General features: G+C 48.1%; 2 protein-coding genes across 3 annotated transcripts; one reads left to right on the top strand and one right to left on the bottom strand.

Moving 5' to 3' along the window:
• Positions 1–407: 407 nt before the first annotated feature.
• Positions 408–4579, bottom strand: Smim33 (small integral membrane protein 33). The gene is made up of 2 exons (XM_063232200.1): positions 4232–4579; positions 408–2321 (listed from the first exon to the last, which is right to left on the bottom strand). Exons 1-2 carry the CDS (start codon positions 4241–4243, stop codon positions 1932–1934), a joined length of 402 nt encoding a protein of 133 aa, XP_063088270.1. The 5' UTR covers positions 4244–4579; the 3' UTR covers positions 408–1931.
• An 11987-nt stretch (positions 4580–16566) lies between these two features.
• On the top strand, positions 16567–23665 carry Ecscr (endothelial cell surface expressed chemotaxis and apoptosis regulator). 2 transcript variants are annotated; one of them, XM_013141250.3, is made up of 10 exons: positions 16595–17046; positions 19876–19914; positions 20190–20240; positions 20379–20441; positions 20834–20971; positions 21649–21762; positions 22468–22566; positions 22765–22801; positions 22982–23078; positions 23239–23665. In XM_013141250.3, exons 1-10 carry the CDS (start codon positions 16617–16619, stop codon positions 23245–23247), a joined length of 1077 nt encoding a protein of 358 aa, XP_012996704.1. In that variant the 5' UTR covers positions 16595–16616; the 3' UTR covers positions 23248–23665. The 2 variants fall into 2 exon arrangements, with proteins under 2 accessions (XP_063088259.1, XP_012996704.1); XM_063232189.1 differs by lacking the exon at positions 20834–20971 and having other exon boundaries at positions 16567–17046.
• Positions 23666–24867: the final 1202 nt, after the last annotated feature.

Here is a 24867-nt window from a genome sequence, read left to right as displayed (position 1 = left end):
CTCACTTGTCAGAATCAAGGATCCCCCACCACATCAGTCACACCTACACCAGAAACCAGCCCGCCCACCAGCCCTCAGTATGGTGTCCCACTATAAAGTCTGATGGCCCCAGGTGCAGATTCTGACTCCACCACATAGTTCTTGTGTCTGCCTGGGCATCTTAACAAGTCATGGTTTGCCCAAGAATAAATGGGGACAATACAGTACCTCCTCTCAAGGCTGTTGTGACAAAAGAATGGTATAGCGCCTCTAGGTCCGCAGACAGGTTGCCCTCTAAGGTGTGACCTAGAGACATAGCATAGACCCAAAAGAAGCAGCAGTTGTTCCCAGGCCTACTGGTACACAGCTGTAGTCCCCGATACTCAGAAGGCTGAGGCAGGATGATCACAAATCCAAGACCAGCTTGGGAAATTTAGGGAAGTCCTTTATATGACAAGGGCTGAGGAAGTAGTTCAGTACTGTCTGGTTTAACTCCAAGTACAAGAACAGAAACAAAGAAGAGGACAAGAAAAGAAAGAGAAGGAAAGAAAGAAGGCAGCAGCTGTTAACATTTTAATTAAGTGCCTCTTACCAGACTCCTGAAGGAAACCCATCTTCTGCACACATTGTAACCACCACGTCTGTTCCCTCCATCTGCAGTATCTTCTGCACACATTGTAACCACCACGTCTGTTCCCTCCATCTGCAGTATCTACCTCCCAGCCTCCCTGGCTGCTGGGCTCTCACTGAGGCCTCCAAGGGTTGACTAGTTGCCCTCCAAAGGACTCCAGAGTAAAGTACAGGAGGTCCCTCCGTAAGTGTCTTTTCCCTACACCGCCACCCAGCACTGGAAACCCGGGGCTTTCTCACTGAATTATATCCCCAATTCCTTTCTATTTTTTATTTTTGAGATAGCCTCCCTAAGTCACTTAGGCTGGGCTCGAACTTTCGATCTTCCTGCTTCAGCCTTCCAGAATCCTGGAGCTGGGGCATGTACCCTCATGCCAGGCCTTTTTCACTGCTTTGGGGATTGAATCCGGGACCCTGTGCACGCTGGGAGACACTACCACTGCGCTACACCCCCAGCCCCGTCTGCATGTTCTCGACTACTTGAATGGGGCTCTAAGGTATCAGAGAAAGGTCTTTGCAAAGAGCCACCAGGTGGCCTGACTTTGTCTTCCCAGTCCCTGCCTGCACTTCCCGACCTTTTCCTTCCCTCCTGACTTTTCCTGTCCCTCTCATCCTTCCTTTGCCAAGCAGCTTCCATAGAACTCCTTTTCCTTTCCGGTTTTCCCACCAGCTGGAAAGTTCTAGATCTGGTGAATGTTGCATGGTAGATTCTAGGCTTGTCCCAACAGCCCCTGCACACAGACAAGTGGGAGGTAATACGAGCCTTCAGACCCCGCCCATCACATCCTGGGGATGCAAGAAAGTCAGAGGGGACTTCAAAGAGCACCTTGGAAATACAAGCAGTGCTTGAGTTTCTCAAGGGCTTTGGGGATTGGGCCCAGGCCCTGACAGCCAAAGGGCTGCCCCCACGGTGTGAAAGGTGACAGATCTTCCTTCTTTCCCGGGTCCTCAGACTCTCAGAGAAGACCACTGGTTCTCTGGCTCAGTTCTTCCTGGCTGTCATTCACAGGGCTTCTTCCAGGCCTCTCTCTGACAGTCCTGCTTGGGGCCAGGGACTCGAGGAAGGAGGTTGGGGTCTGGAGGTCCTGAGAGGAGGGAGGAACTTTGTAAAGGTGGCGCTGGGCCCTGGGAATGCCCACAGCAGCAGGTCCACGGGCAGGGCCCTCGAGCTTCTTTTCTGTCTCCCGTCGGTCGGCAACTGGGCACGCTAGGTGAGTTCACCGTGTTCGTCCGCAGCTCTGACGCCCAGCTCGTCTGCTTTTGCTCTACTCCATGGTCCAGTTAGCCTGAGCCAGGTCAGGCTAACTCTCCAGAGCTCTTTCCTACAGATATGTGACTTCATCCATGCTGGGCCTGGGCCCATTGGGAGCAGGGCTGGAGCCAAGGACAGGAACTCCTTGCTGGGCCTCTTTGGGACTGTCCTGGGCATCCAGCAGCCTCCAGTGAGTGAGGCAGACGCCATCCTCTGGCTTTGGGGCTCGTGGCTCTGTAGGGAAAGTGGCATGGCCTTGGTGGAGTCTTGGTCCAAAGTGTACCACCACCACGATACACACTGCCAGCAGGACAAAGATGGCAATGATGATGGTGAGCAGCGGCAGCCCATCCTCTCGAGGGGGTTCCCCGGCCCCACCCAGCATCTCCAGGAGCTGCCTCTGGGGCTCCTGCCCAGCTGAGCTGTTTGTAGCCAGAGGAGGTGGAGGGTAGTGGCCAGCCTGGGAGGTGGGTGGCAGAGAGAGAGACAGAGAGAGACAGAGAGAGGGGTTGATATGGCCATGTACTCGTGAGAAAGACCAAAACAGATAGAACCCTCAGGAAGCCGAGAGTCACAGCTCCAAGGAGAGGTGGAGGAAGAGAGAAAATAGAAAAAAAAAAAAAAAAACAACCCAGAGAGGTAAACACACACAACAACAACAATAACAAAAATAAAATAAAGAGGGATACAGAGCGAGGGAAAAATACAGAGTTTAGAAAAAGATCCCAGCTGGTGGCTTTCATCTGTGATCCTAGCTGGGGATCAGAGACAGGTGTAGCAGCAGGATCACAAATTCAAGGCAAGTTCAAGGCCAGCCTGGACTATGTTGTACTGCAGGGAGTTTAAGGCCAGCCTGAATTTTTTTGTTTTTTCTTTTGGAGACAGGGTCTCACCACACAGTTCAGACTGGCCTTGAGCTCACTGTGTAGCTCAGGCTGGTCTTGAACTTACAACGATCCTCCTGCCTCAGCCTCCTGAGTATTGGGATTACAGGTGTGTGACATCACGCCCAGCCTGAATCTTTTTTTTAATTTTGTTTTTGTTGTTGTTTTGAGACAGGGTCTCATTATATGCATTACCATGTCTGACAACCCTGAATCTCATAGCAAGCACCTATCTCAAAATGTCCCCCAAACCAAACAAAACAAAAATCAAAGAGGAAAAGGGCGAGAAAAAGATTCAGATAATGGAAGACAAAATAGAAACAGAAATTGGGTATAGTGGGCAAACTCACGCACTCTCAGCATTGTGAGGCTGAGGCAGGAAGATCACTGCAAATTCCTAGCCTGTGCTACATAGTAAATTCAAGGACACCCTACACATAGCCGGACCCCTGTCTCCGAGGGGTGGGGGAGAAGGTATTATGTTAAATTTGTTCAGAAAGGGGCAGAGAGACTTCATTTCAGCCCGGTATATAGGTTTTGCCTCCCAAGGACCCTTCCACCGCCCCCTTTTCCAGGTCTCCAGCAAGATCCTTAAAAAGAGCCTGTGTTCTGGGGTGGGGCGGGGGCTGCTGCCCCGTGTCTTGGGCAGTGAATAGCTGGCCTAAAATCCTGAAAAGGGATCCATGTCCCCAGTCTAAGGCTCTAGCCCCATTTCTTAGGCTCCCCACTCCTGACTCACTGGAAGGCAGGAAGATGGTACCAGTGAAGAGAACATGAAGGGGTAACAGGAGCCCAGAAGCTTGGGGTGAGGTGCGGGAGGTGCCTCATCTCAAAGCCGCATCCTCCAGCTCCCAGGCCTGGGATCAAATCTTGGGGGCCTGGGGAGAAAGAGACCCAGAGTGGTTTCTTGGTTCTGCCTGGGTCATACTAAGGAGATCCCACGCCGTTTACCTCTGATGGGATCCTTGAGTTCTTCACCCAAAGTTCAGGAACGTGGTTCCTACTGTTGTCTCTACCCTGCTAGATGCTGAGTGGGAGTTGGGGGGTACTAATGAAGTAAGAAAAGCTGAAAAGTAACCCCAGACTTGGCGAGGCACCGCAGGATAAGAACCATTCTTCCTTGCCTTCCCCCTCCCCAGCCCAAGGTCCCGCAGGGGTGGGGGCTCCCCCCAGTTCTGAGTCCCGGCCTGTCTCTCCCATGGCCTAGGCACCCAGGGGCCAGGAAGGGCTGCTCAGGGCAAACTCCTTCCCTTTATCCCCCAGCCACACTGCCATGCCATCCCATGTCCCACATCTGTCCCTGCACAGGGAAAGCCCAGTCCCCTCCCCTTCCCTTGCAGGTTCAGGCACCCAAGGCAGGGGCCAGGCTGTGAAGCAGCTCCGGATGTACAGGGAGAAACAGAAAGGAAACTCAGGTCAGGGAAAGGAAGGGGCCCCTACAGGCAGGCAGGCCAGCCTGGCAGGAAGGAGGGAGCCAAGAGTCTACCTGGTGCATCATCTGGGACTGGTACAGGGCTCCCCGGAGATTGTAGGGTGACAGCGGGCAAAGAAGAACTGGCTGCCCCAGCTCAGCCCCTACCAGGAGCTGCCACGTCTGCGGGGCTCCAGGGCACACACCCTCTGCACACAGGCTCACCGCTTTCCCGTGCCTGCACTTCCGGGAACATCTGGGCTCCCCAGGGCCAGCCCTGAGCTCTGATAACACCTTGATCTTCCTCCTTGGCACTTCCTCCGGCTCTGCCTGCCAGCAGCAGGAGCCGGCTGTATGCCCATGCTTCCTCCTCCACCAGCTCCCCCAGCAGCCCCTGGCAGGACCAGCTGACCCTCCCACTCCCACCAATTTCCTGAAGCTACAAGCCTTTGATCTTTCTTCTTCACATGCAATGTCTCAGCTGCACTGGACAGTACAGATTATCACATATTCTCTATGCAGTGTTTAGATATGGAGTCTAAATTTTTACAACCCAACCACCAGCTCTGTCTCTTAGTAGTTTGCCCTATATATTTCTAAAATGTTAAGAACTAAACTTTTCTCTTTTCTTTTTTTCTTCTTTATTTTCTTTCTTGTATTTTGATACAGGGCCTTGCTATAGATTCCAGGCTGGCCTTCAACTCACAATACTACAGCCTCAGTCTCCTGACTGTCTGGCTCGTTATTTATTTATTTATTTCTTGTCTTTTTGAGACAGGGTCTCGCTGTGCAGTTCAGACTGGCCTTGAGCTCACTTTGTACCGTAGGCCAGTCTCTAACTCGCAATAATCCTCCTGCCTCAGCCTCCCGAGTGCTGGGATTACAGGCATGAGCCACCACACCTAGCGCTTCGCTTTTTATTTTTAATTGGCATATAATAATTGTATATTTATGGGACACAGTGTAACATTGTAATGCATGTATATAATGTATAGAGATTAGATCAGGGTAGTTGGTATAGCTACCATCTCAAACATTTATCACAAAGAATTAAAATGTAAGGAAAAGGGGGAAGAAGTAAAAAGGTTTAAGTTACAATGTGTTTAGCACCGACTCCTTGCAATGAATGCATTCACTATACTTTTCATTTCATTTGATGGCATCTTGTTCCCCTTATTAATTTCTTTGATATCTTCCCAAATCTTTTCCTTTTGTATCTCCATTTCAGCAATTCAATCTATAGATCATAAATGTAATGGACATACATGATGTTCTTTTTCTAAATATTTTATTTTCCAAGGTAAGAAACTCAATGGCTGTGCTTTTCTTTCCTTGTAAGGCACCCTTTCCCACCATTTAAACTCTGCTTGACCTCTCTCTTCTGTGTCCATTTAGTATCTCAGCTCTGCAGCACAGGACTTTGGCAGGTCATTCAGTGGTCCACAACCAGTGATATCTGCTAAATACTCAAGCAGAGCCTTGTCATGTTCAGTCTGGGCTTTTGGTTTCATCATAGCTATTTGTTAACACCAGTCTACAGACATTAAAGGTCTGTGATGGTCCAAGAAAATTCCGTGGCTTCGAAGAAGCTTCCCAAACGCTTAAATGTCTTCTCCTTCCTGCTTCTGTGATAGGAATATCATCTCTGTTGGCCACCCTTCTGGATACACAGAAGTTACTGTTAGGAATGGCTTCCTAATTATCCCCTTCCGGGGGCAGAGGCTGCGGTCTGTGTGACTTGGCGGCATCTGAGACTGTGGCGCCCCCTTCTCTTTGTGTCAGGCTGTGGAGGGCTGGCTGCCACACGCGGCACTGCCGGGGCAGAATGCCACCCAGAGCAGGCTGCAGACCGTTATACAGGCCCAGGCCCTCCTCGCTCCTACCTGTGTTTTGGCTCTGGGTCCTCCTCTCAAAACTGTCAGTTTATGTTGAAAACAACATTGTACTAATACAAAAATAAAATACTGCAAATAAACTGTAAGCTCCCCACTCCCTGCTCTCCTGCCTCCTGTCACTCCAGGGATGGCCACCTGAGGGAATTTGACGCTTGTCTTTCCCATGCAAAGCACTCTTCTTCCTTCAAGTCTTTGCTCTCTTTGGTTTTTACAAAGAATAATCCCGTGTCTCTCTGCATTTGTCTGAAAGTGACTTCCTTTGTGAGTGTCAGCCACACAAAATGCCCATCAGACTCTTTTCTTTGGGCACAGCTGTTACAATTCTGGGTCCCAGGTGGCACCATGGGATGAGCCAGCCCTCAGCCTGCCCTTAGTAGTCACTGTCACCTTCCTTCTGGCCTGGAGACTAGGAGCCCCCCGAGAGCTCCCATCTGGGCGGGGTGGAGCAGGTGATGTGTCCCAGCTCCTGGTCTTCCCTTGGCCAAGCTGCCCTTACCCTGACTTTCAGCGACCCCACTAAGTTTGTAGGCTCACTTGAGCCCTGGTCCCTGGGCTGCTGAGCGGACACCCACCCACCCCCCTAGATATAAGAGGCCCGCTGCTGCTCTGCAGCCCCTGCCGAGCCCTTCCCTGTCAAGGGAGACTGCAAGCATTCTCTGCCTCTCATTGTAGCCTACTTAGATGTTAGCTCAGGGGATCTGGAGTCTGCCCCAAGCCCAGGACTTAAGCCACTGCTTCCTCCTGCTTCCTCCAGCCACGTGTGCCATTGTGCCTGCAGCTACTCCGCTGGGACCCTGAGTCTAAAAGCCTGGTTTCGGTCCCTTCTGTTACTTTTCTCTCTCTCTCTCTTTTTTCTTTCTGATTTTCAGAGACAGGGTCTCACTATGTAGCCCAGCCTGGCCTCAAACTCACAGTGATCCTTCTGCCTCAGCCTCCCAAGTGCTGGAATTACAGGCATGTGCCACCAAACCCAGCTTTTTTTCTTTCTTTCTCATTCCTCTATCTTTGTTTCTTTCTGCTGTTTTTAGTTTATTCCATGAAGCAGTGACACTAGCCCAAGTGAAAGCAAACCCCAAATGGTCACAATATACAGGCTGTAAGGTTTTTAAACTTTGACAAGAGACATAAAGGACATTTTACTCATTGCAAGGAAATCCTCACTTAAGCCTCAATGAGCCACAAACTTTCAGCAGAGCATCCTTAGCCAGCCCAGGCTCTACCAGTACGTACACTCTTGTGTTGCTCAATCTGCAGCTGGGCACGTCTCTCTATTCTGGATGCTTGATGATGGTATCACTGCAGGCAAATTTCTTTGTAAACGCCTTCACCAGTCTCTTTTTATTGTAATCATCAGCGATTGCTTGGATGGTGGTGAGGCTCTTCCTGTCTTTCCTCTGTTGGACTCTGAAACGGATATACTTCTCCATGCTGGTGGGAAGCAGGTTGTTACTCTTAGTTACACCAGCAAAGGGGTTAACAGAGGAGGTTCTGGACAGCGGACATACGGACATATGACAGAGTCCCTTTGCTTGGTGGGAGCTGCTTGCAGGAGGTGGCCATGGAAGAGGATGGGTGTTGGGCGGTGGAGCGCTGGGAAGCAGGGGGTGGACGGGGAGGCCGCTGAGTCCTGGGCGGTGGCTCAGTCACTGGGCACTTTCCCTTTCCTTGACTCACCAATTTGAATGTGTCTTCTAAAGGGCCTCAGAGAGAATTAATGGGTAGGAGGGTAGAATGTCTGACACCAAGCGGGCTACCTTCCCCGCTCTCTCAAGCACTTTCCCATCTCTACACTCACTGGTTTGTTGTTTTGTTCTGTTTTTGAGACAGTGTCTTTTTTTTTCTCTTTTGGCCTCCCTATGCAGTTCAGGATGGTGGTGAGCTCACTTTGTAGCCCACGCTGTTTTTGAACTTGCAATGATCCTCCCACCTCAGCCTCCCGAGTGCTGGGATTGCAGGTGTGTGCTACCACGCGTGACCTGAGACAGTGTCTTGCTTATAGCTCAGACTGGCTTTGAATTCATTAGTAGCCCAGGCTGGCCTCTGTCTTAAGGTATTCTCCTGCCTCAGCCTCCCGAGTGCTGGGATTGCAGGTGTGCACCACTGCCTGACACTCACTGTTGAGTTGCCCTCCTCCTACGTTATCGTGTGGATCAAAAATATGACCCCAAAACTTAATGTAGGGCTTTTGGAAGGTGATTAGATCACGGACCACTAACCTCAGCAATGGGTTAATCCACTGGGGAGTTCACAGTCAAATGTGCTGCTAGGCGGTGGGACTGGTTGGAGGAAGTCCGTCACTAGGAGGTCAGACCGGAAGGGCGTGTTCTTGTTCCCAGCCCCTTTCTGTCGGGCTCGTGCCCTGTCCTCTGCTTCCCGGATACCACCATGATGCTTCTGCCTGGAGCCAGATGACCAGGGACTGAATGTTGCAACTCACAATGGAGCCAAAATAAGCTTTTCTTCCTTTGAATTGTGCATGTAAAGTATTTTGTCCCAGAGACAGAAAGGTGGTTAATATATTTGGAAAATAGTATTAATGCACTATATTTGAGTAGCATTCTTTTTTTTTTTTTTTCTTTTTCTTTTTATGGGGGTGGTGGTTCTTCTGGATCTCACTATGTGGTTCAGGCTGAATTTGTATTTGCTATGTAGCTCAGGCTGGACTTGAACTGGTAATCCTCCTGACTCAGCTTCCTGAGTGCTAAGATTCTAGGTCTGCACAACCACACCCAGCACTTTCTGGATTTTGTTATCATGAGGCCCATTAGGGTGCATACAGACGGCTCAGATGATCAAAATCTGCACTTACTTATGTATTTTTTTAGATAGGGTCTTGTTATGTAATTCAGGCCAAACTGGAATTCATTGTGTAGCCAAGGGTGGCTTTGACCTTGGGATAATCCTGCCTCAGCCTCCTGAGTGGTGGAACTGTAAGCGTGCACCACCATACCCAGCCAGAATCTGCTCTTATTTCACAGAGAACAAAAGCTCTGTTTGCTTGTTTGTCTTTTTGACTTTCTGAGACAAGAGTTTCACTATGCAGTTCAGGCTGGCCTTGAGCTTACTTTATAAACCAGGTTGGCCTCAAACTCATAACAATCCTTTTGCCTCAGCCTTCTGAGTGTTGAATTATAGAGGTGTACCACCAAACCCAGTCAAAATTCTGGCCTTTGAGACTTGAGCTCTGGAACAAAAGATAAAAAGACTTTGGGGTCTGCCCGTAAATCCTTCCTGAAGCTGGAGGCCCCTGACCTCCAGGGCCTGACACTGGGGATTGCCCCTCCTTTCCAAATCCCCAGGAAGGGCACAAATAGCTCTGCTGGCCTGAAGGAGACAAAGAACAGCCCTTCCTCCTTTACCTTGTGCCCACTGAAGGAAGCCAGGGTATGGTGCCTGCAGAAGGAGCCCAAAGAAAAGCATTTGTGGGCCATTCCGAGTGGGGGAGGAAGGTACCAGGGCCCTTCATTGCTAGTTCGAGACCAGCCTAGGCTACAAAGTGAGCTCAAAGCCAGCCTGAACTGCACAGTGAGACCCCGTCTCAAAAAAGACAATAAATAAATAAATAAACTAAACTTGGAATGAATCAAAGGTATACCCAAAAAGTGTAATTGCTATTGTAAAAAAGAGAGGGAAGGAAGGCAGACTAAGGGATATAATCGCAGCTATGTTTGAGTATGTAGGATGGAAAACCATATTACTGAGCTTTTGCTGGATCATTGAACGGAACTGTCTCCAATATCACTGTATGAATGTCCACTTTATATGCTTTAATTTTGTAATTTGGACAACTGTTTCTAAGAAGACAATATGTAATCTATTAAACTAGTGATTTCTTACTGTATATTTTTTTCTTGATATTCTTATTACTTGTACCCTTTTACTGCTTTGTTTTTTTTATGTCCTTTCTTTTTTCTCTTTAAATAAAAAAAAGATATAAATATTAAAACAAAAACATTAAATCTGCTTAAAGATAGAATGGGTAAAACTCTTGAAGGCACTGGTGTAGGCAAAAGACTTTATGAACAAAACCCAGTTGCACAGGAACTGTCACAAAGAATCAACAACTGGGATTCCATCCTACTGAAAAGCTTCTGCAGCAAGAGAAACCATCAACAGAGTAAAGAGCCTACAGAACATTTAAAGAACTCAACAAAAAAATCAGACTTCCCAAATTTAAAGACTCAGTCCAAAAATGAGCATCTGAGATGAATACATACTTCTCAGAAACAGAAATACAAACAGCAATAAATATATGAAAAAATGTTCAGGGGCTGGGGATTTAGCTCAGCGGCATAAGCGCCTGCCTTGCAAGCAGACAGTCGTGAGTTCGATCCCTGGTACCAATAAAAATGAAAAAGACAAAAAAAAAAAAAGAAAAAATGTTCAACATCACTGGTCTTTTGACAGTTGCAAATTAAAACAACTCTAAGATTCCACATCACCCCCGAAAGAATGGCTATTATCAAGAAATCAACAGGGGACTGGGGATTTAGCTCAACGGCATAAGCACCTGCCTTGCAAGCAGGCGGTTGTGAGTTTGATCCCCAGTACCGATTAAAAAAAAATAAGAAGAAGAAATCAACCAGTAACAAATGCTGGAGGGGCTGCGGGGTGGGGGAAGGAAAAGGAACCCTTCTCCATTGTTGGTGGGAATGCAGACTGGTGCAATTACTGTGGAAATCAGTGTGGAGAGTTCTCAGAAAACTAGGTTTGGAGGCCCCATTCAGCCTAGCTATTCCCCTTCTGAGTATCTTCCCAAAAGAATTAAAAGCATCATACCACAGTAATATATGTACATCCATGTTTATAGCAGCACAGTTTATAGTAGCCAGATCTTGGAAACAACCTAAATGCCCATCAACTGAAGAAAGGATAAAAAACGTTTTTTTTTTTTGTTTGCTTGTTTTTTTGAGACATTGTCTCTCTATGCAGTTCAGGCTGGCCTTGAGCTCACTTTGTAACCTAGGCTGGTCTCGAACTTGCAATGATCCTCCTGCCTCAGCCTTCCCGAGTGCTGGAATTACAGGCATGAGCCACCACACCCAGCTCAAATCAAATAATTTTTTTTGGTGGTATCAGAGATTGAACTCATGACCTTGCACTTGCCAAGCAGGTGCTTATGCCGCCGAGCTAAATCCCCAGCCCCTCAAAAAAAACTTCTTTTTTTGGTGGGCTGAACTCATGGGGACTGAACTCATGACATCATGTTTGCCAAGCAGGCACTTACACTGCTGAACTAAACCCCTGGCCTCCAAGGTATGGTATTTTTATACAATGGAGTACTACTCGCCCTAAAGAAGGATAAATTTAAGACTTTTATAAGTAAATGGATGCAACTAGAGACCACACTCCTAAGTGAAATAAATCATAGTCACATGTATAAACATTGTGTTGTTTCCCTAGCATGAGAAGCCGAAAGAAATTATATATGTGGGGCTGGGGATTTAGCTCAGCGGCATAAGTGCCTGCCTTGCAAGCAGGCAGTTGTGAGTTCGATCCCCAGTACCGATGAAAAGGAAAAAGAAAAAAAAAAAAAAGAAATTATATATGTATATATTATGTGTATATCATATAACATCTATTATATTATATATATGAGATAGTTAAGATAGTTATACTACTAATTTCTCTTAGTTCATTGAAAAGAAAGTTTTATGCTAATACTGTTTAGACAATTAAATGCAGATATCTTTGTTCTGAGTAACCTAATTTAAAGATAACAATATGCAATGTTTTAGCCATTTTTACCCTCTAATTATCTTGTTTTGAATTTTTTCTCTTTAAAAAAAGCTGTAAGTCTATAAATGGAGTGAGGTTTCTTTTGTGGGTAATGAGAATGTTTTAAAATTGATTTCACATGTGAGGGCCACACAATTATCTGATATACTAAAGCCACCCAGGCTGGTGTCTGAGAGCCTGAGTGGGTGCGGAACGCCATGTGCGGAGGATGGTCACAGGGAAGGTGGCTCCGTTCCTGCTGGGAAGGTGGTCACATGAGTACGCACACTGAGGAGAATGGAAGCCAGGTTTAAGAGAGGGGGCTTGGAGAAGCCACCTCTGAGTACTCACGAGCACATCTACCATCCAGATCCATTTCTAAACACTATCTGCACCAGGCAGGGTTCTTCATGCCTGTAATCCTCGTATTCTGGGAGGTCAAGGCAGGAAGATCACAAATTTGAGTCCAGTGTGGGTAATTTAGTGAGAACTTATACAAAATTAAAAAACCAAAAAAAATGTCTGGGGATGTGGATCAGTGTGAAGACCCTGGTTTCAATTCCAGTGCCATAATACAAAATAGAGAAAAAAATCACCATTTGCCAGTAAAGGACATGTAGTCTCCTTGGAGAAACAGGGAACATTTCTCCAAGGGCTGGGGAACGTGAACCTGGAACAGTCACCCTGTTAGAAAGAACTAGAACGGTGGAGCTATGTCAGAAGGATGCAGAGACCAGATTTAGGAGGCACCTGGTGGCCAAAACAGGGACAATTTGGGGAACAAATTCATAAATTATTGGAATACACTATAACCCATTTACGAACAGGAATACAAGCCTCCATACAAATTCATGTGTGGAAAAACTGATGAGAAAATAATTATTTACTTAATTTCTAAGTATTTAACCACAAAATATCTATTATTACAAATGCAAAAGCATAATTTAAAAGTGAAGAGACCTATATTTGTAGCAATACAACTCATAACAAATAGATCTTGGGAGCAGCCTATGTGCCCATTAATAGGTGAATGGATAAAGAAAATGTGGTGTTTATACTCCATGAAGCTCCACTCTGCAATGAAGAAGGACAAATTTGTGTCATGTGTAGGAAAATGAGGCACCTTGAAACCATAATGGTAAGTGAAATAAATCAGACATACAATATTAAATATTGCAAAATTTCTTTTATAAAAAGCCCAAAGAATTTAATATTTTTTATTGGTACTGGGGATTGAACCCACAACCATGCACTTACAAGGCAGGCGCTTATGCTGCTGAGCTAAATCCCCAGCGAATTAAATAATTTTTAAAAACCAAAATAAAAGATAGGCAATAGGAATCAGGAAAATCCATCTTTTCAAATGGAAATGGAACCCAGAGATAAAAGGAACGAGAAAGGAGAGGAGGGAACGGGAATAAGAAACATTAAGTACCTATACCCACTCTGGCTTCGGTCTAGATGTCCCCCAACGCCTCATGCCGTCATGGGAGGGTCTTCTTCAGAGGTGGCTGAATCTGGTGCATGACGCTGGGGATTAAGGGTGGGTGATCACTAAATCAGTCCACTGATTGGTTTGGCACCATCCCAATCCCAGCATTCTGCATACAAAATAAGGGACAAAAGAGGCTTGTCTTCCTCCTGGCGTGTTTTGCTATCTTCTGCCTATCACGAGCTGTTTCTCTTCTGTAATGCTACACCCGGCTGCCCTGGAGCCACACCCCCTGCCCTGGAGCGAGCTGATTATAGATTTAAACTTCTACAAAAGTTTAGGGGCTGGGGATTTAGCTGAGCGGCATCGCCTCCCTTGCAAGCAGGCAGTTATGAGTTTGATCCCCGGTACCGATAAAAAGGAAAAAGACAAAAAAAAAAAAAAAAAAAAAAAAAAAAAACTTCTACAAAGTTTAAGTGAGCTAAATAAACCTTTAACCTTGGCTGTTAGGTATTTTTGTCTCAGCAATGAGAAAATAACTCAGACATACTCCCTAAGATTAATTGCAAATATGTATTAGTTTTTAAAAAAGCATGGTGGCACATGTCTATAATCCCAGCTTTGGAGAGGTTGAGACAGGATGATTGCTATGAGTTCAAGGCCAGCCTAGGCTACATAGAGAGTTCAAGTTCAGCCTGAACTACAGAGCAAGATCCTGTCTCAAAAACAGCAGCAACGAAAGAAAGAAAGAAGGAAAGAAAGAAAGAAAGAAAGAAAGAAAGAAAATTCTAGAACTCTGAGTGGCCTAGACAGGAAGATTGTAAATTTGACTACAGCCTGGGCAACGTAGTGATTTACCGAGAACTTGTGTCAAAATAAAAAATAAAAAAGAGCCGGGTATATTGTTCAGACCAAAGGTCCTGGATCCAATTCTCAGAACCTCAAAAACAAACCAAAAACCTCAAACAAACTGGGCGGGTGGTGGGTGGGGAAAAACTGGCTATGACTGGCTTCCCCACAGGACACACCCATATCTTCATCCCCAGAACCTGTGAACATTATCTTCTGTGGAAAAGGAGCCTTTGCAGATATAATGAGATGAGGAAGTCGTTTTAGGTGATCCAGAAGGGCCTTAACTCAGTGGCAAGCATTGGAGGAGACCCACAGAAGAGAAGCCTGCAGGTAATGGTGATGAAGAAGGACACACAGAGCAAAATGAGGAGGAATTCCCACCACAGAATGCTGACCGCCACCAGGAGCTGCAAGAGGCAAGGAGCAGAGTCTCCCCTAAACCCGCAGAGACGGCACGGCCCTACTGACACCTTGATTTCACCTTCTGGCCTCTAGACCTATGAATGATAAGTTTCTGTCCTTTAAACTCACCAGTGTGAGGCAATTTGTTACAGTAGCTGCAGGAAAAAATACAGGGCAGACATCACCTTAAGTGAGTAAGTAACAGGAAAAATCAAAATAATGGAGCACTTGATGGGATGCAGAAAAGGATGCAGCATTACTTCTGTGACATTCCTGACGAAGAAACAAACCAAAATCTGCTCATGAGAATACATCAGACAACCTCAGAGTGAGGGTCATTCTAGAAAATAACCAAACTCTAACTTGTAAAAGTGTATTAAGATCTTGGGGCTGGAGACATAGCTCAGTCATTACCCTGTTAAAGTACCTGTCAGGGTCCTGAGAATGACGGCAAAAGTGAAGAACTCTTCAAGATTTAAGAAGGATAAAGACACACTCAGTGATAAGTTCTGGATAGGATCTTTCTGTTATAAAGTACGTTCTTGGAACAGTGGCCAGAATTTGAATGGCCAAACTTTGAGGGTTAGATAGTGGTAATATAGCAATGTTAATTTCCTAATTTTGATGGCTGTATTGTAGGAGACTGTCCTTCTTTGTTGGAAACACACACTAACTTATCTAAGTAGTGAGGCACACTCTACTGGTGATTTTTGTGTGTGTGTGGTGGTGGTGCTGTCCTAGAGACTGGACACAGCCCTGAGCTACATCCTCAGCTTGTTTAATTTTTTATTTTGATATAGGAGGGTCTTATTAAAATTCCCAGGTAGGACTCAAATTTGGAATCTTTCTGCCTCAGCCTCCCTAATGCTGTGATCACAAGAAAATACTGTCATACTCAGCTGATTATTTATTTATTCATTTTTGTCTTTTTGAGACAGGATCTCACCATGCAGTTTAGGCTGGCTTTGAGCTCACTTTGTAGCCTAGGCTGGTCTCGAACTCACAATGATCCTCCCACTTCAGCCTCCCAAGTGCTAGGATTACATGCCTGTGCCACCATGCCCAATTTGGTATGATTCTTAAACATTTGGGGTGGGAGAAGTTCTGTATGACATACTTTCCAATTTTCTGGAATTTGTATTCTTTGAGAAAATATTGTTGTGTGGTGGCAGATGTCAGTTATCTCAGCACTGGCGAGACTAAGGCAGGAGGCTTGTTCCTGGGCTACACAGTGAATTCAAGCCTAGCCTGAACTGCATAGCGAGACCCTGTCTCATCCCCTCCCAATTTTGTTTTTACTAAAAAATAAAAAAGAAATAAGGCATGGTGGTACACACCTGTAATCCAACACTAAGGAGGTTTAGGCAGAAGGACTGCACAAATTTGAGGCTACCCTGGACCATATAGTCAGTTCAAGGCCAGCCTGAACCACAAAGCTACCTGTCTCAAATTGCAACACTCAGGAGGCTGATTGCCATGAGTTTGAGGCCAGCCTGGACTAATAGCAAGACCCTGTGTCAAAAAAAAAAAAAAAAAAAAAAAAAAGAGAGAGAGAGAGAGAAAAGGATTCCAACCACACATATAAATACAAATATTGCCACAGACTGGAAGGCGTACACACTGGGAAAGAAATTCACAACTATGATATAATTTTAAAAAATTTAAGTGATACAGTTGATATTAACGAGGAAGGCTTCTTTGTAAGACTGAGCCTATGTGCTTACATTTGTTTCTTTCTTTTGTTTTGGTTTTTAAAGACAGGGTCCCCCTATGTAGCCCAAGCTGGCCTTGCACTGGTGGCCATCTTCCTGCCTCAGCCTCCCGAGTGTAGGGATCACAGGCACGGGTCACCACACCCGTTTGTGCTTATATTTTCTGAGTTTACGTCAATAAACACACACGAGGGCTTAATATTCAGCAGGCACTGAGCTGGCCTAGATGTATTGGAAAAAGTAACAGTGCTGGCCTGCAGCCACAGGAAAGGATATCATGGGGTGCTGACAAATGCTCGCGGGAGACGAAGGACTGGGTGTGCAGGGGTGCGGGTAACACGAACTCCAAGAGAGCGACGCGTCAGAGTGAGGGACGCCCGGAACATGCCACCCCCCCCCCAAACAGCAATGCTCAAGGCCTCCCTGGAAGACGCTGGGGCCCACCCGGAATGGAGCCCTGGGAGAGGAATGCGGAGAATTCCACAGCACGTGGGCGGTTGGTGGCAGCTTCGGCTCAGTCCTGCGAGAGGAGACCTGGTCCCAGAGAGCAGCTCCAGGACAACCTCCAGGGGACAGTGATGGACCAGGCTGCCACGCGGGACTCCGACAGGAGCCCAGAGCGGTGCTGCTCGACCTCACATCCTCCCGGCTGCGTGGAGGGCCCCTGGAGCTGGTCCCAATCTGTTTCCTTCTATTCTTCGACAGGAAGCTCCAGGAGAGCCGGCCCCCACCCCACCCCGCCCCTGCACGCCTGCCCTTCCCCGCGATGGACAGAGCCTGCACTGAGTGGCTGCCCGCCGGCCACACAGCCAGCTGACATGGGCACCCGCAGAGCCGCGCCGCTGCGCTGGGCCATCCTGGGCTTGCTGATGCTCCGAGGTAAGAGGGCGCCTGCCGCGGTCCTCCAGGACACCCACCACAGGGGTCCCCATCCAGGATCCCTTCCCACAGCCCTTCCTGGAGGGAATCAGTGGAAGGGAATTTCCAGGCAGGGCTGAACAGAGATGTTTAATCCCATTTGTGGGAGGATTTCCAGGGTGAACAAAGGTTGCCCCCCCAGTGGTGGGAAGCCACTGTCTGGATGTGAGGCTCTTTGCAGGAGATGTGCAGGCCTGGCTACTACGGTCACTCTCCAGACTATTCTGGCCTCAGACTGCCTGCATCTTGGCCTTAGTGGTGGTCTTTAATTTGGGAATTCTGAACGCTGACTTTCAGCTCAAATCACAGGAGGCCCTCGGATGAGATCCAAAGCACTCCTGACTGATCCAGGAGGGCAAATAACTTAGTTCTTGCCCGGGCTGTCAGCTGAGAAGACTGCTGGGGGCAGATGCCTTGGAAGCAACAGCTCTCAGGGCACAGCCAGCACTCGGGACCTCTCCCTGGGAAGCAGCCTCTGGGAACCGTGAGAAGTCCAGGACTCTGTGACTCACAGGCAGCAACTTCCCTTGGGCCGTTCTCACCCCCGGTGCTCTGCGACAGATTTATGAGGCTGTGCTTAAAGCAGCAGAGAATACAGGAGAGCTCTGGTGTCTCGGTGTTGGTGGACTGAGGATCATTTGAGTATATTTGTACCCACAAAGGGCCTACTAATGAAGAGTCAGGGTAGACAGGGGATCCAAGAGAATCAGGCAAAAATTAAGATGTCTGGCAGTGACTGCACTGGATTAAGTGCTGGCCTTGAGCTCACTTTGTAGCCCAGGCTGGTCTCAACTCACAAGGATCCTCCCACCTCAGCCTCCCGAGTGCTGGAATTACAGGCGTGAGCCACCATACCCAGTTTTTTATACACATTTTCTTTCCCTCATAATTTGTGAAGTACTGATACTGGCTCTGTGTGTGTGTGTGTGCATGCGCGCGTGCACGTGTGTGCTAGAAATCCACCCCAGAGCCTTGTCGCTGCTAAGCACACGTGCTCTGCCACTAAACTGCATCCCTGGCCTCTCACTTGCATTCTGAGGAACAAAAAGCTAAAGCCCAAATCAGACACTGAGTGACTGAGCTAGGATTTCAATCTAAAAAATGATACTCGGACTGGGAGATGAAGTTCAGTGTGAAGATCCTGGGTTCAATTCCCAGTATCACAAATTAATTCATTCATTAAAATCTATGATTTTTAACTATGCTGCTAAAAACAGGGAAATGGAGGATTAGATGGGAAGGAAATAAAACAGGTCGGGATTAGGAAGTAGAGACCAGAGAAAGTCTTGTGGCCACAGTTCTTTGTGTCTATATGCTCAGTGGTTCAAGAACCCAACCTACTCCCTGTATCCCTCTCCTACTCACAAAGAATCCTCACAGGTGACAAGTTGTGGAGGGGGAGTCACGGAAGCAAAGAGAAGGCAGGCAACTGAGGCTTGATGTTGTGACTTCGGAAATCCTCCCATGCTGCTAGATAGTTTTTCCCCTAGATAAATGCAGAAAAGCGGTACATTGTGACTTCCCATCACTAATGGCACTTAGATACTTCTGTGCCATGGTATCTAAGTAACTAAGAGTGTTCAGGATATGACTGGGATGAGAGGGGCTTCCCCAGGGCCGTACCCAGAAGGAAAAGGCCGTCTTTGGCTGGGGATTCCTACAAGCCTTAACTCTCTTCTGGACTCTCCACCTGCAAGAAATGGGGCTCTGAGAGATGTCATCTGGAAAAATGTGGCCCAGGGCTTGGGCAGGCGTGGGTTCGCAAACAATGAATTCTCCACTATCCGAATGATAACCCCATGGAGAAGGCAGTGGTTTAAGGAAAATAAACAGACTGCACCGGCTGCTGCAGGCTGGGGTGGGTCCCTGGCACGCAGCCACCTCCATCCAGTCAGGCCACGGTGCAGTGCTTCCCTGGCAAGGAGAGGTCGAGCCCAGTGGAAGCACGGGGACCCAGCTGGGCGGCTCCGCTTCCCACGCTGTTTGCCTTCACATTGTTCACAGGTTTCAAGAATGATTTCAGTGTGGAAAGCGAGCAAACACAACCTGACCTTTCAGGTCCCACACACGCTGTGGGACACACAAGCATGCACACATCTGCAGAGGGGCCCAGAGACAGCCATATACACACAGAACCACTAATGAGGGCTTCCAGCAGGGATTCTTGTTGAATTCTCTGCTGGTTTAGCCAACGGTGGTCATTTCCCACTAGCTTCTGCCTGCCAGAGTAAACTGGCAGCTCCTCCCAGAGTGTCCTCGCCTCTTGCACGTTCTTGGAACTTGCTTCCAGTATGAGCCCCTACCTCCTGCTGGGGGGGCAGAGATAACTTCATACAAACACAAACTGTATCTTATTCATCTCCCCATTGTCCTCTTCCCTCCCTGTAAGGCAGAACCAGGATGATAATCTTCACAGAGGAAAAGGAATGGCCCAGCAGTGGCATAGGATAAGCATACATCTAGAGACTTGGAGTCTTGGGATCTTGTCCAGACATAGCAGGTCATTGGCCCTCTCTCTGTGGACATGACACTAACAACCTTTCCCTGATTTTTTGCTGTGGTACCCATAGAGGACCGAAGAGACTGGAAAGGCCTGGGCCTTGGAACCCTAAGGCTGTGGTAATGGTGCACCTGAGTCACAGTCTCATAGGAAGTCAGCGCCATAACTTCCTTTTGACCTCTGCTGAGTATTTCTGCTTTCCAGCGTGGGGAGTTTAAACAGCCACAGGGCCTAGGATGCTGGGCAGGAGACTTCCCAAGCAAGTCTGTGTGTTTTGCTTTCTCTTGTAGGCCACAACTCCCAGCCCATGACAACTCCGACTTCTCAGGGTAAGGGGGAACTCAAGGGCCTACTCCAGCATTTGGGCCTAGGAGTTTAGTGTGGTATGAGAAGCTCTAGGCCCGTGAGCTCAGGAGCCTGGGCCTGGGCCAGAGCTCTTAGGGGCTCATCTGAGGGGTTGTTTTCTGGCATGCCCTGAAAGATGAGAGACGGATGATTGAGGATCGAGGGGGAGTAGGGAGAAAAACCAGATAATATCGGATGAAAGAAGGGAGGGGCATAGAACAATGAGAGAGGACCACTCAGCCTTCATGATCTGTTTCAGGAACCCTCAGCAGTCAGAGTCTGGTCACAGAGCCGACTTCTCCAACCACAGGTGTGTGCGGGTACCTGCAGGGGCTCATACCTCCTCCCTTCCCCCCGGCCAAGGGCTGGAGCCCAAAGGTTCTCAGATGGGCAAAGGAGTGTGGTGTCAGCAAGCCTGCCTCATCTTCAGTTCTTTCTGTCTTTGCAGGAAACAAATCTTCCTCAGAGCCTGGCACCCCTAAGCTTCTTTTGTCCAGCACCAGAACCCCAGGTACTCAGCTGGTGAGACTACAGATGCCACCCAGGAAGGGCCCAGCGTGTGGGGGAAGCTGACCTCATGGTTCACAGGAGAATGTAGACAGGGCAGAGGGACAAGCCATTAAGAGCTCCACACTTGTCCTTACAAACAGGGGCAGCTGAGGCCAGCCTCCTCTGACTTGGGGACCAGGGACATTCCCAGATGGAGCGGCTTCTGAAGCCTAGCTCTGGAGGGAAGTGGAAGGTGGAGGGTGGAGAAACGGGTAGAGGGCCAGAGGTAAGCCAAGAACAGCCCCTTCCGGAATTGGAAGCAGTAAAGAAAAGGAGGATTTGGGGCTACTGAGCCCCCCTGTGCAAGTGCCCGCTGAGTCCCTGAACAGGTCGCTCATGCTCCCTGACCCGCAGCACCTACACAGAAGGCCTCACCTGGCCCTCTGGTGTCGAGTAAGGCTGGAACACCTAGGGCAAGCACCGAGGATGGGCACGCCCTGTCCCTGCTGGGCCTGACCCAATCCCAGCCGCAGAGGAGCACATCAGAACTTGGTGAGTACCCAGGGCAGGTGATAGGAGGTGAAGCATCCTCGGTTATGCCTGGGTGGGTTCCTTCTTCCCCTCCTCAGAAGCCCCAGGTGCTAGTGGCCTGAAGCTAAGAGCCACATCAATGGTGCCTTGGCTTGTGAGAAACAGAGGTTTCAGCAAAATAGAGATAGAAGGTTGGGCCTGGGCACAGTAAAGGTAAACCAAGTCTGAACTTAGGACTGAAAAAAGCATAAAAGGGAGAAAAAAAGAGGGGTGGGGCAAGGAAACCCTAAAAGGAAGAGCAGGGAGGCAGAAAGTGTAGAGGAAGGCCCAGCCTCTCCTCAGGGCAGGCTCAGGAGACAGGTCTGCACCCCCCCACCGCCGCCATCTTGGCCACTGGTTTTAGGTGCAGGCAAAGGCACCTACGGAACAGCAGAGCTAGCACAAGAGGAGGTGTTCACAATAAAGAGGAGTGTTGTGACATGCCTAACCTTTTCTCTCAGCTATCCTGTGGCTTTGGATTTTTAACACTCCCAGAGTTATATCCTTCTGTCTCAGGCTCCCAAGTACCAGATTACAAGCATGTACCACTATGCCCAGCTTCTCTTGTAGGCTGAGTCAGTCTCCTTCACTGATGCGCCAAACCCCACTCTTACTCAGTATATATGCTGCTGAAGTGAGCACTCCCCATTCTATTTCAGAATCATCTCAAAATGCTACTCCCAATGCAATCACCATGAGCCTGAGGACAAGGGGAGACTTGACCATCCTGCCCAGCCCCACGTCAGAAACGGTGCTCACTGTGGCTGCCTTTGGTGAGAGAGGAGGGGAAGGTGGGAGTAGGAGAAATCCCTACCCTGGAATATGTTTTCATGATTAGGATGTAACTCAGGGCCTCGTCCATGCTAGGCAAGAGCTGTTCCTCTAGGCTACAGCCCTAGACCTAATCCCTGGAAATGACCTGGACTCTGGACCTGGGAATACAAGTTCAAATCTCATCCATTGACTCTGCTGAGTTTCTTTTTCTCCTTCTGTCTTCTGTCTCTCCATCTATTTTCTCTGTCTGTCTCTGTCTTTCTGTCTCTCTGTCTCTGTGTGTGTGTGTCTCTCTCTATTAGTGCTGAGGATGTAACATGGAAGCCAGGGCTTATACATGCTAGGCAAGGGCTCTAGCATGTGTCACATCCCCCCTTTTGCATTATTTTGAGATGGAGTTTTGCTAGAATGCTCAGGCTGGACTTGAACTTGCAATCCTCCTGGCTTGGCTCCAGCACAGCTGGGATTACAGGCTTGTGGGCCTCTGTCTGCCTGGCCTCTGTGTTGTTTTGGGAGGGTAGAGCTGGGTGAGGAGCTCACCCTGGTAGGAACAGCACATTGATAGCCATTTGTTCAGCAGAAAACTGGAATTCCCTTTGCTCCCAGAGCCTATCTGTGCAGCCCTTAGCCAGGGATATGAACTGTTGCTGCCTCCTGATGTCCCCTCACTGCCTTCTCTTCATGCCATTTTTAACCCTGTTCAGGTGTCATCAGCTTCATCGTCATCCTGGTGGTGGTAGTGATTGTCCTAGTGGCTGTGGTCAGTCTCAGGTTTAAATGTCGGAAGAACAAGGATGCTGAAGGTACCTGTCTCGATCCGCAGCGCCCTCCCCTTGCGCTGGGGGACCAAGGCTGTCTTCCAGCCTGGGATAATGGAGGGAATGGCACCTAAGCCCCTTGATGACTGGGAAGGTCCCCTTGGGTGGGCTTTGAGGGGAAGGCAGGGAAGTTCTTCTGAGTTACAGCATGTAACCCTAGTCTCTGTCCTTGGATTTTTACAGACCCCCAGAAGCCAGGGAGTTCGGGGCTATCTGAAAGGTAAGACTGGGTTTAAATACATCTTCAGGGTGTCAAAGCACACTCTCATTTCACTGTGGTGCACCTCCCTAGTACAGATTTCTGTGAAACGGAGATCTGAGGCTGAGCCCCCTTCCCTAGTTCCCAGACTCCCTTGTCTTTCCTGTGCGCTCTGTAACCCAGACTCCCTTCCCAACACAGCTGCTCCACTGCCAATGGAGAGAAACACAGCATCACTCTCATTTCCATGAAGAACATCAACATGAATAACAGCAAAGCCTGCCCCTCAGCGGAGAAGGTGCCTGTTTCTGCTTCCTTCCCTCCATCCCCAAATTCATCCTCCCCGCTCCTGGCCCAGCGGCCCTGGTTCTTTAACCAGAAAGGAGGTCCTTTCAAAGACTCAAACTCTTCTCCCTCCTCCGCTGTCCTTCCTCTAATATTATCTATCTGTTTTTCAGGTTCTTTAAAAGTGACTTTGGCGTCCCTATGGGTCCAAGGATGATGCAGCTGCTCTGAGGAGGAAAAAATGAGATTGGTGGGGGCAGTGAACCACACATAAATTATTTTATTGTTTCATGTCTGCTCCCTGATTAAAGGACTCTGGCGTTCCTCCAGTCTGGGAGCAAGCTTCCCATATAAGAACCTCCTTCCCACAAGGACAGCCATTCCAGTCACGGCCGCCTGCTCAGAATCACAGGACAGAGAGTCTGTGGAGCAAGAGCGAGGCAGATGCAGAGATGGACTGATCCTTTCTACTTGCATTAAAATTATTTTCTGGGGCTGGGGATGTAGCTCAGCAGCACAGCACCTGCCTGGCAAGTGCAAGGTCCTGAGTTTGAGTCCCAGTACCAAAAGAATAAAATAAAATAATTTTCTGGCCTGTAACCTAATTTTTTAAAGGTCTGTGTTCCCACACATTTTTCTTTCTTTCCTTCCTTCTCTCTTCTCAGTAGGGTCTTTCTGAGTAACCCAGGCCAGGTTCGAACTGTAGTCCTCCTGCCTCGGAGTGCTGGGATTACAAGCGTGCCTCACTACACCCAGCCGGATGATAGGCACACTTCCTGACTGAGTTCACCATCAGGGGCTTCTTTCCCTGGGTAAGCACGGATGTGTCTTTCTGCACCTGTGCGGAGCTCTCTGAGAAACCAGGCTGTAGGGACACTGGTAAGCCTGCTTTTGTGCTCCTGGAGTATTAAATAGACTTGAGGCAACCAAATAGCCTGTAGAAGAGAGAAACAAGGGACTCTAAAAGTGTTCCATCATCACCAGTAACAAAGTTTGAAATCTGTAAAGGAAGAACGTGGTGAAACTCCAGTGGCGAGAACTGAAAAATAAGAACATAGATGTCCTTGGCCTGCCCCAGTGTACACAGACATCACTGTGGTCCTGGCCTTGGCGTGAGCGCTGGGAAGGTTCAGCTCAAGGACAGATGACTTCATAAACCAAACCCATCCCCTTACCCTATGCCACTGTTAAGTTGTGTCCTATAAGTAGAATGAAGCAAATGTGCCGTGAAGTCATTTTAAAAGGAGGAAAAGATGTAATCCCGGCACTCTGGAGGCTAAAACAGTATTGCCATGAGTTTGAGGCCAGCCAGAGCTACATAAGTGAGTTCAAGTCCAGCTTGTACTACATAGTAAGACCAACTCTCAAAAAAAAAAAAAAAAAAGAAAGAAAGAAAAGAAAGGGACTTTTCTTAGCAATGGGACATTTACCATGACTCGTATGGTAATAAACCTTGGCTGAGAAGAATCAGGGGAAATTGTCCGCATGTGTCTGCAGGGAGTGTTTGATTTTACAATCACCTGGGAGTTGGCAGTTTGGAACACAGGGAGAACATAGCTTACTCATTCTGGAGCAACAATAGGCTGTTTTCCTTAGGCTTACATTTCACAAAGTGATATGAAAAAAGATAGCTTACATGGGCTGGGGATTTAGGTCAGCAGCATAAGTGCCTGCCTGGAAAGTGCAAAGTCCTGAGTTCGATCCCCGGTACCACACACAAAAAAGATAGCTTACAATGAAAAATTTCTCTCTGTTTCATCCAAACTATTAATGTGGTGGGCATGGTGGCACTCACCTATAAT

The sequence above is a fragment of the Cavia porcellus genome, unplaced genomic scaffold, assembly GCF_034190915.1.
Source record: "Cavia porcellus strain 051 isolate PalLab524CR breed Dunkin Hartley unplaced genomic scaffold, mCavPor4.1 scaffold_21, whole genome shotgun sequence".
In the NCBI taxonomy this organism is placed as follows: domain Eukaryota; kingdom Metazoa; phylum Chordata; class Mammalia; order Rodentia; family Caviidae; genus Cavia; species Cavia porcellus.
Note: the sequence above shows the minus strand (reverse complement) of the source record. Positions and strands in the feature narration are given on the sequence as shown.

Bases quoted from the DNA above. Each gene is read 5' to 3' on its own strand.
- Ecscr (XM_013141250.3), top strand. From the start codon at position 16,617: ATGGAGCCCTGGGAGAGGAATGCGGAGAATTCCACAGCACGTGGGCGG. The intron at 20,241-20,378 runs GTGTGTGCGGGT...CTGTCTTTGCAG, and splicing joins GCCGACTTCTCCAACCACAG to GAAACAAATCTTCCTCAGAG. The intron at 21,763-22,467 runs GTGAGAGAGGAG...AACCCTGTTCAG, and splicing joins GCTCACTGTGGCTGCCTTTG to GTGTCATCAGCTTCATCGTC.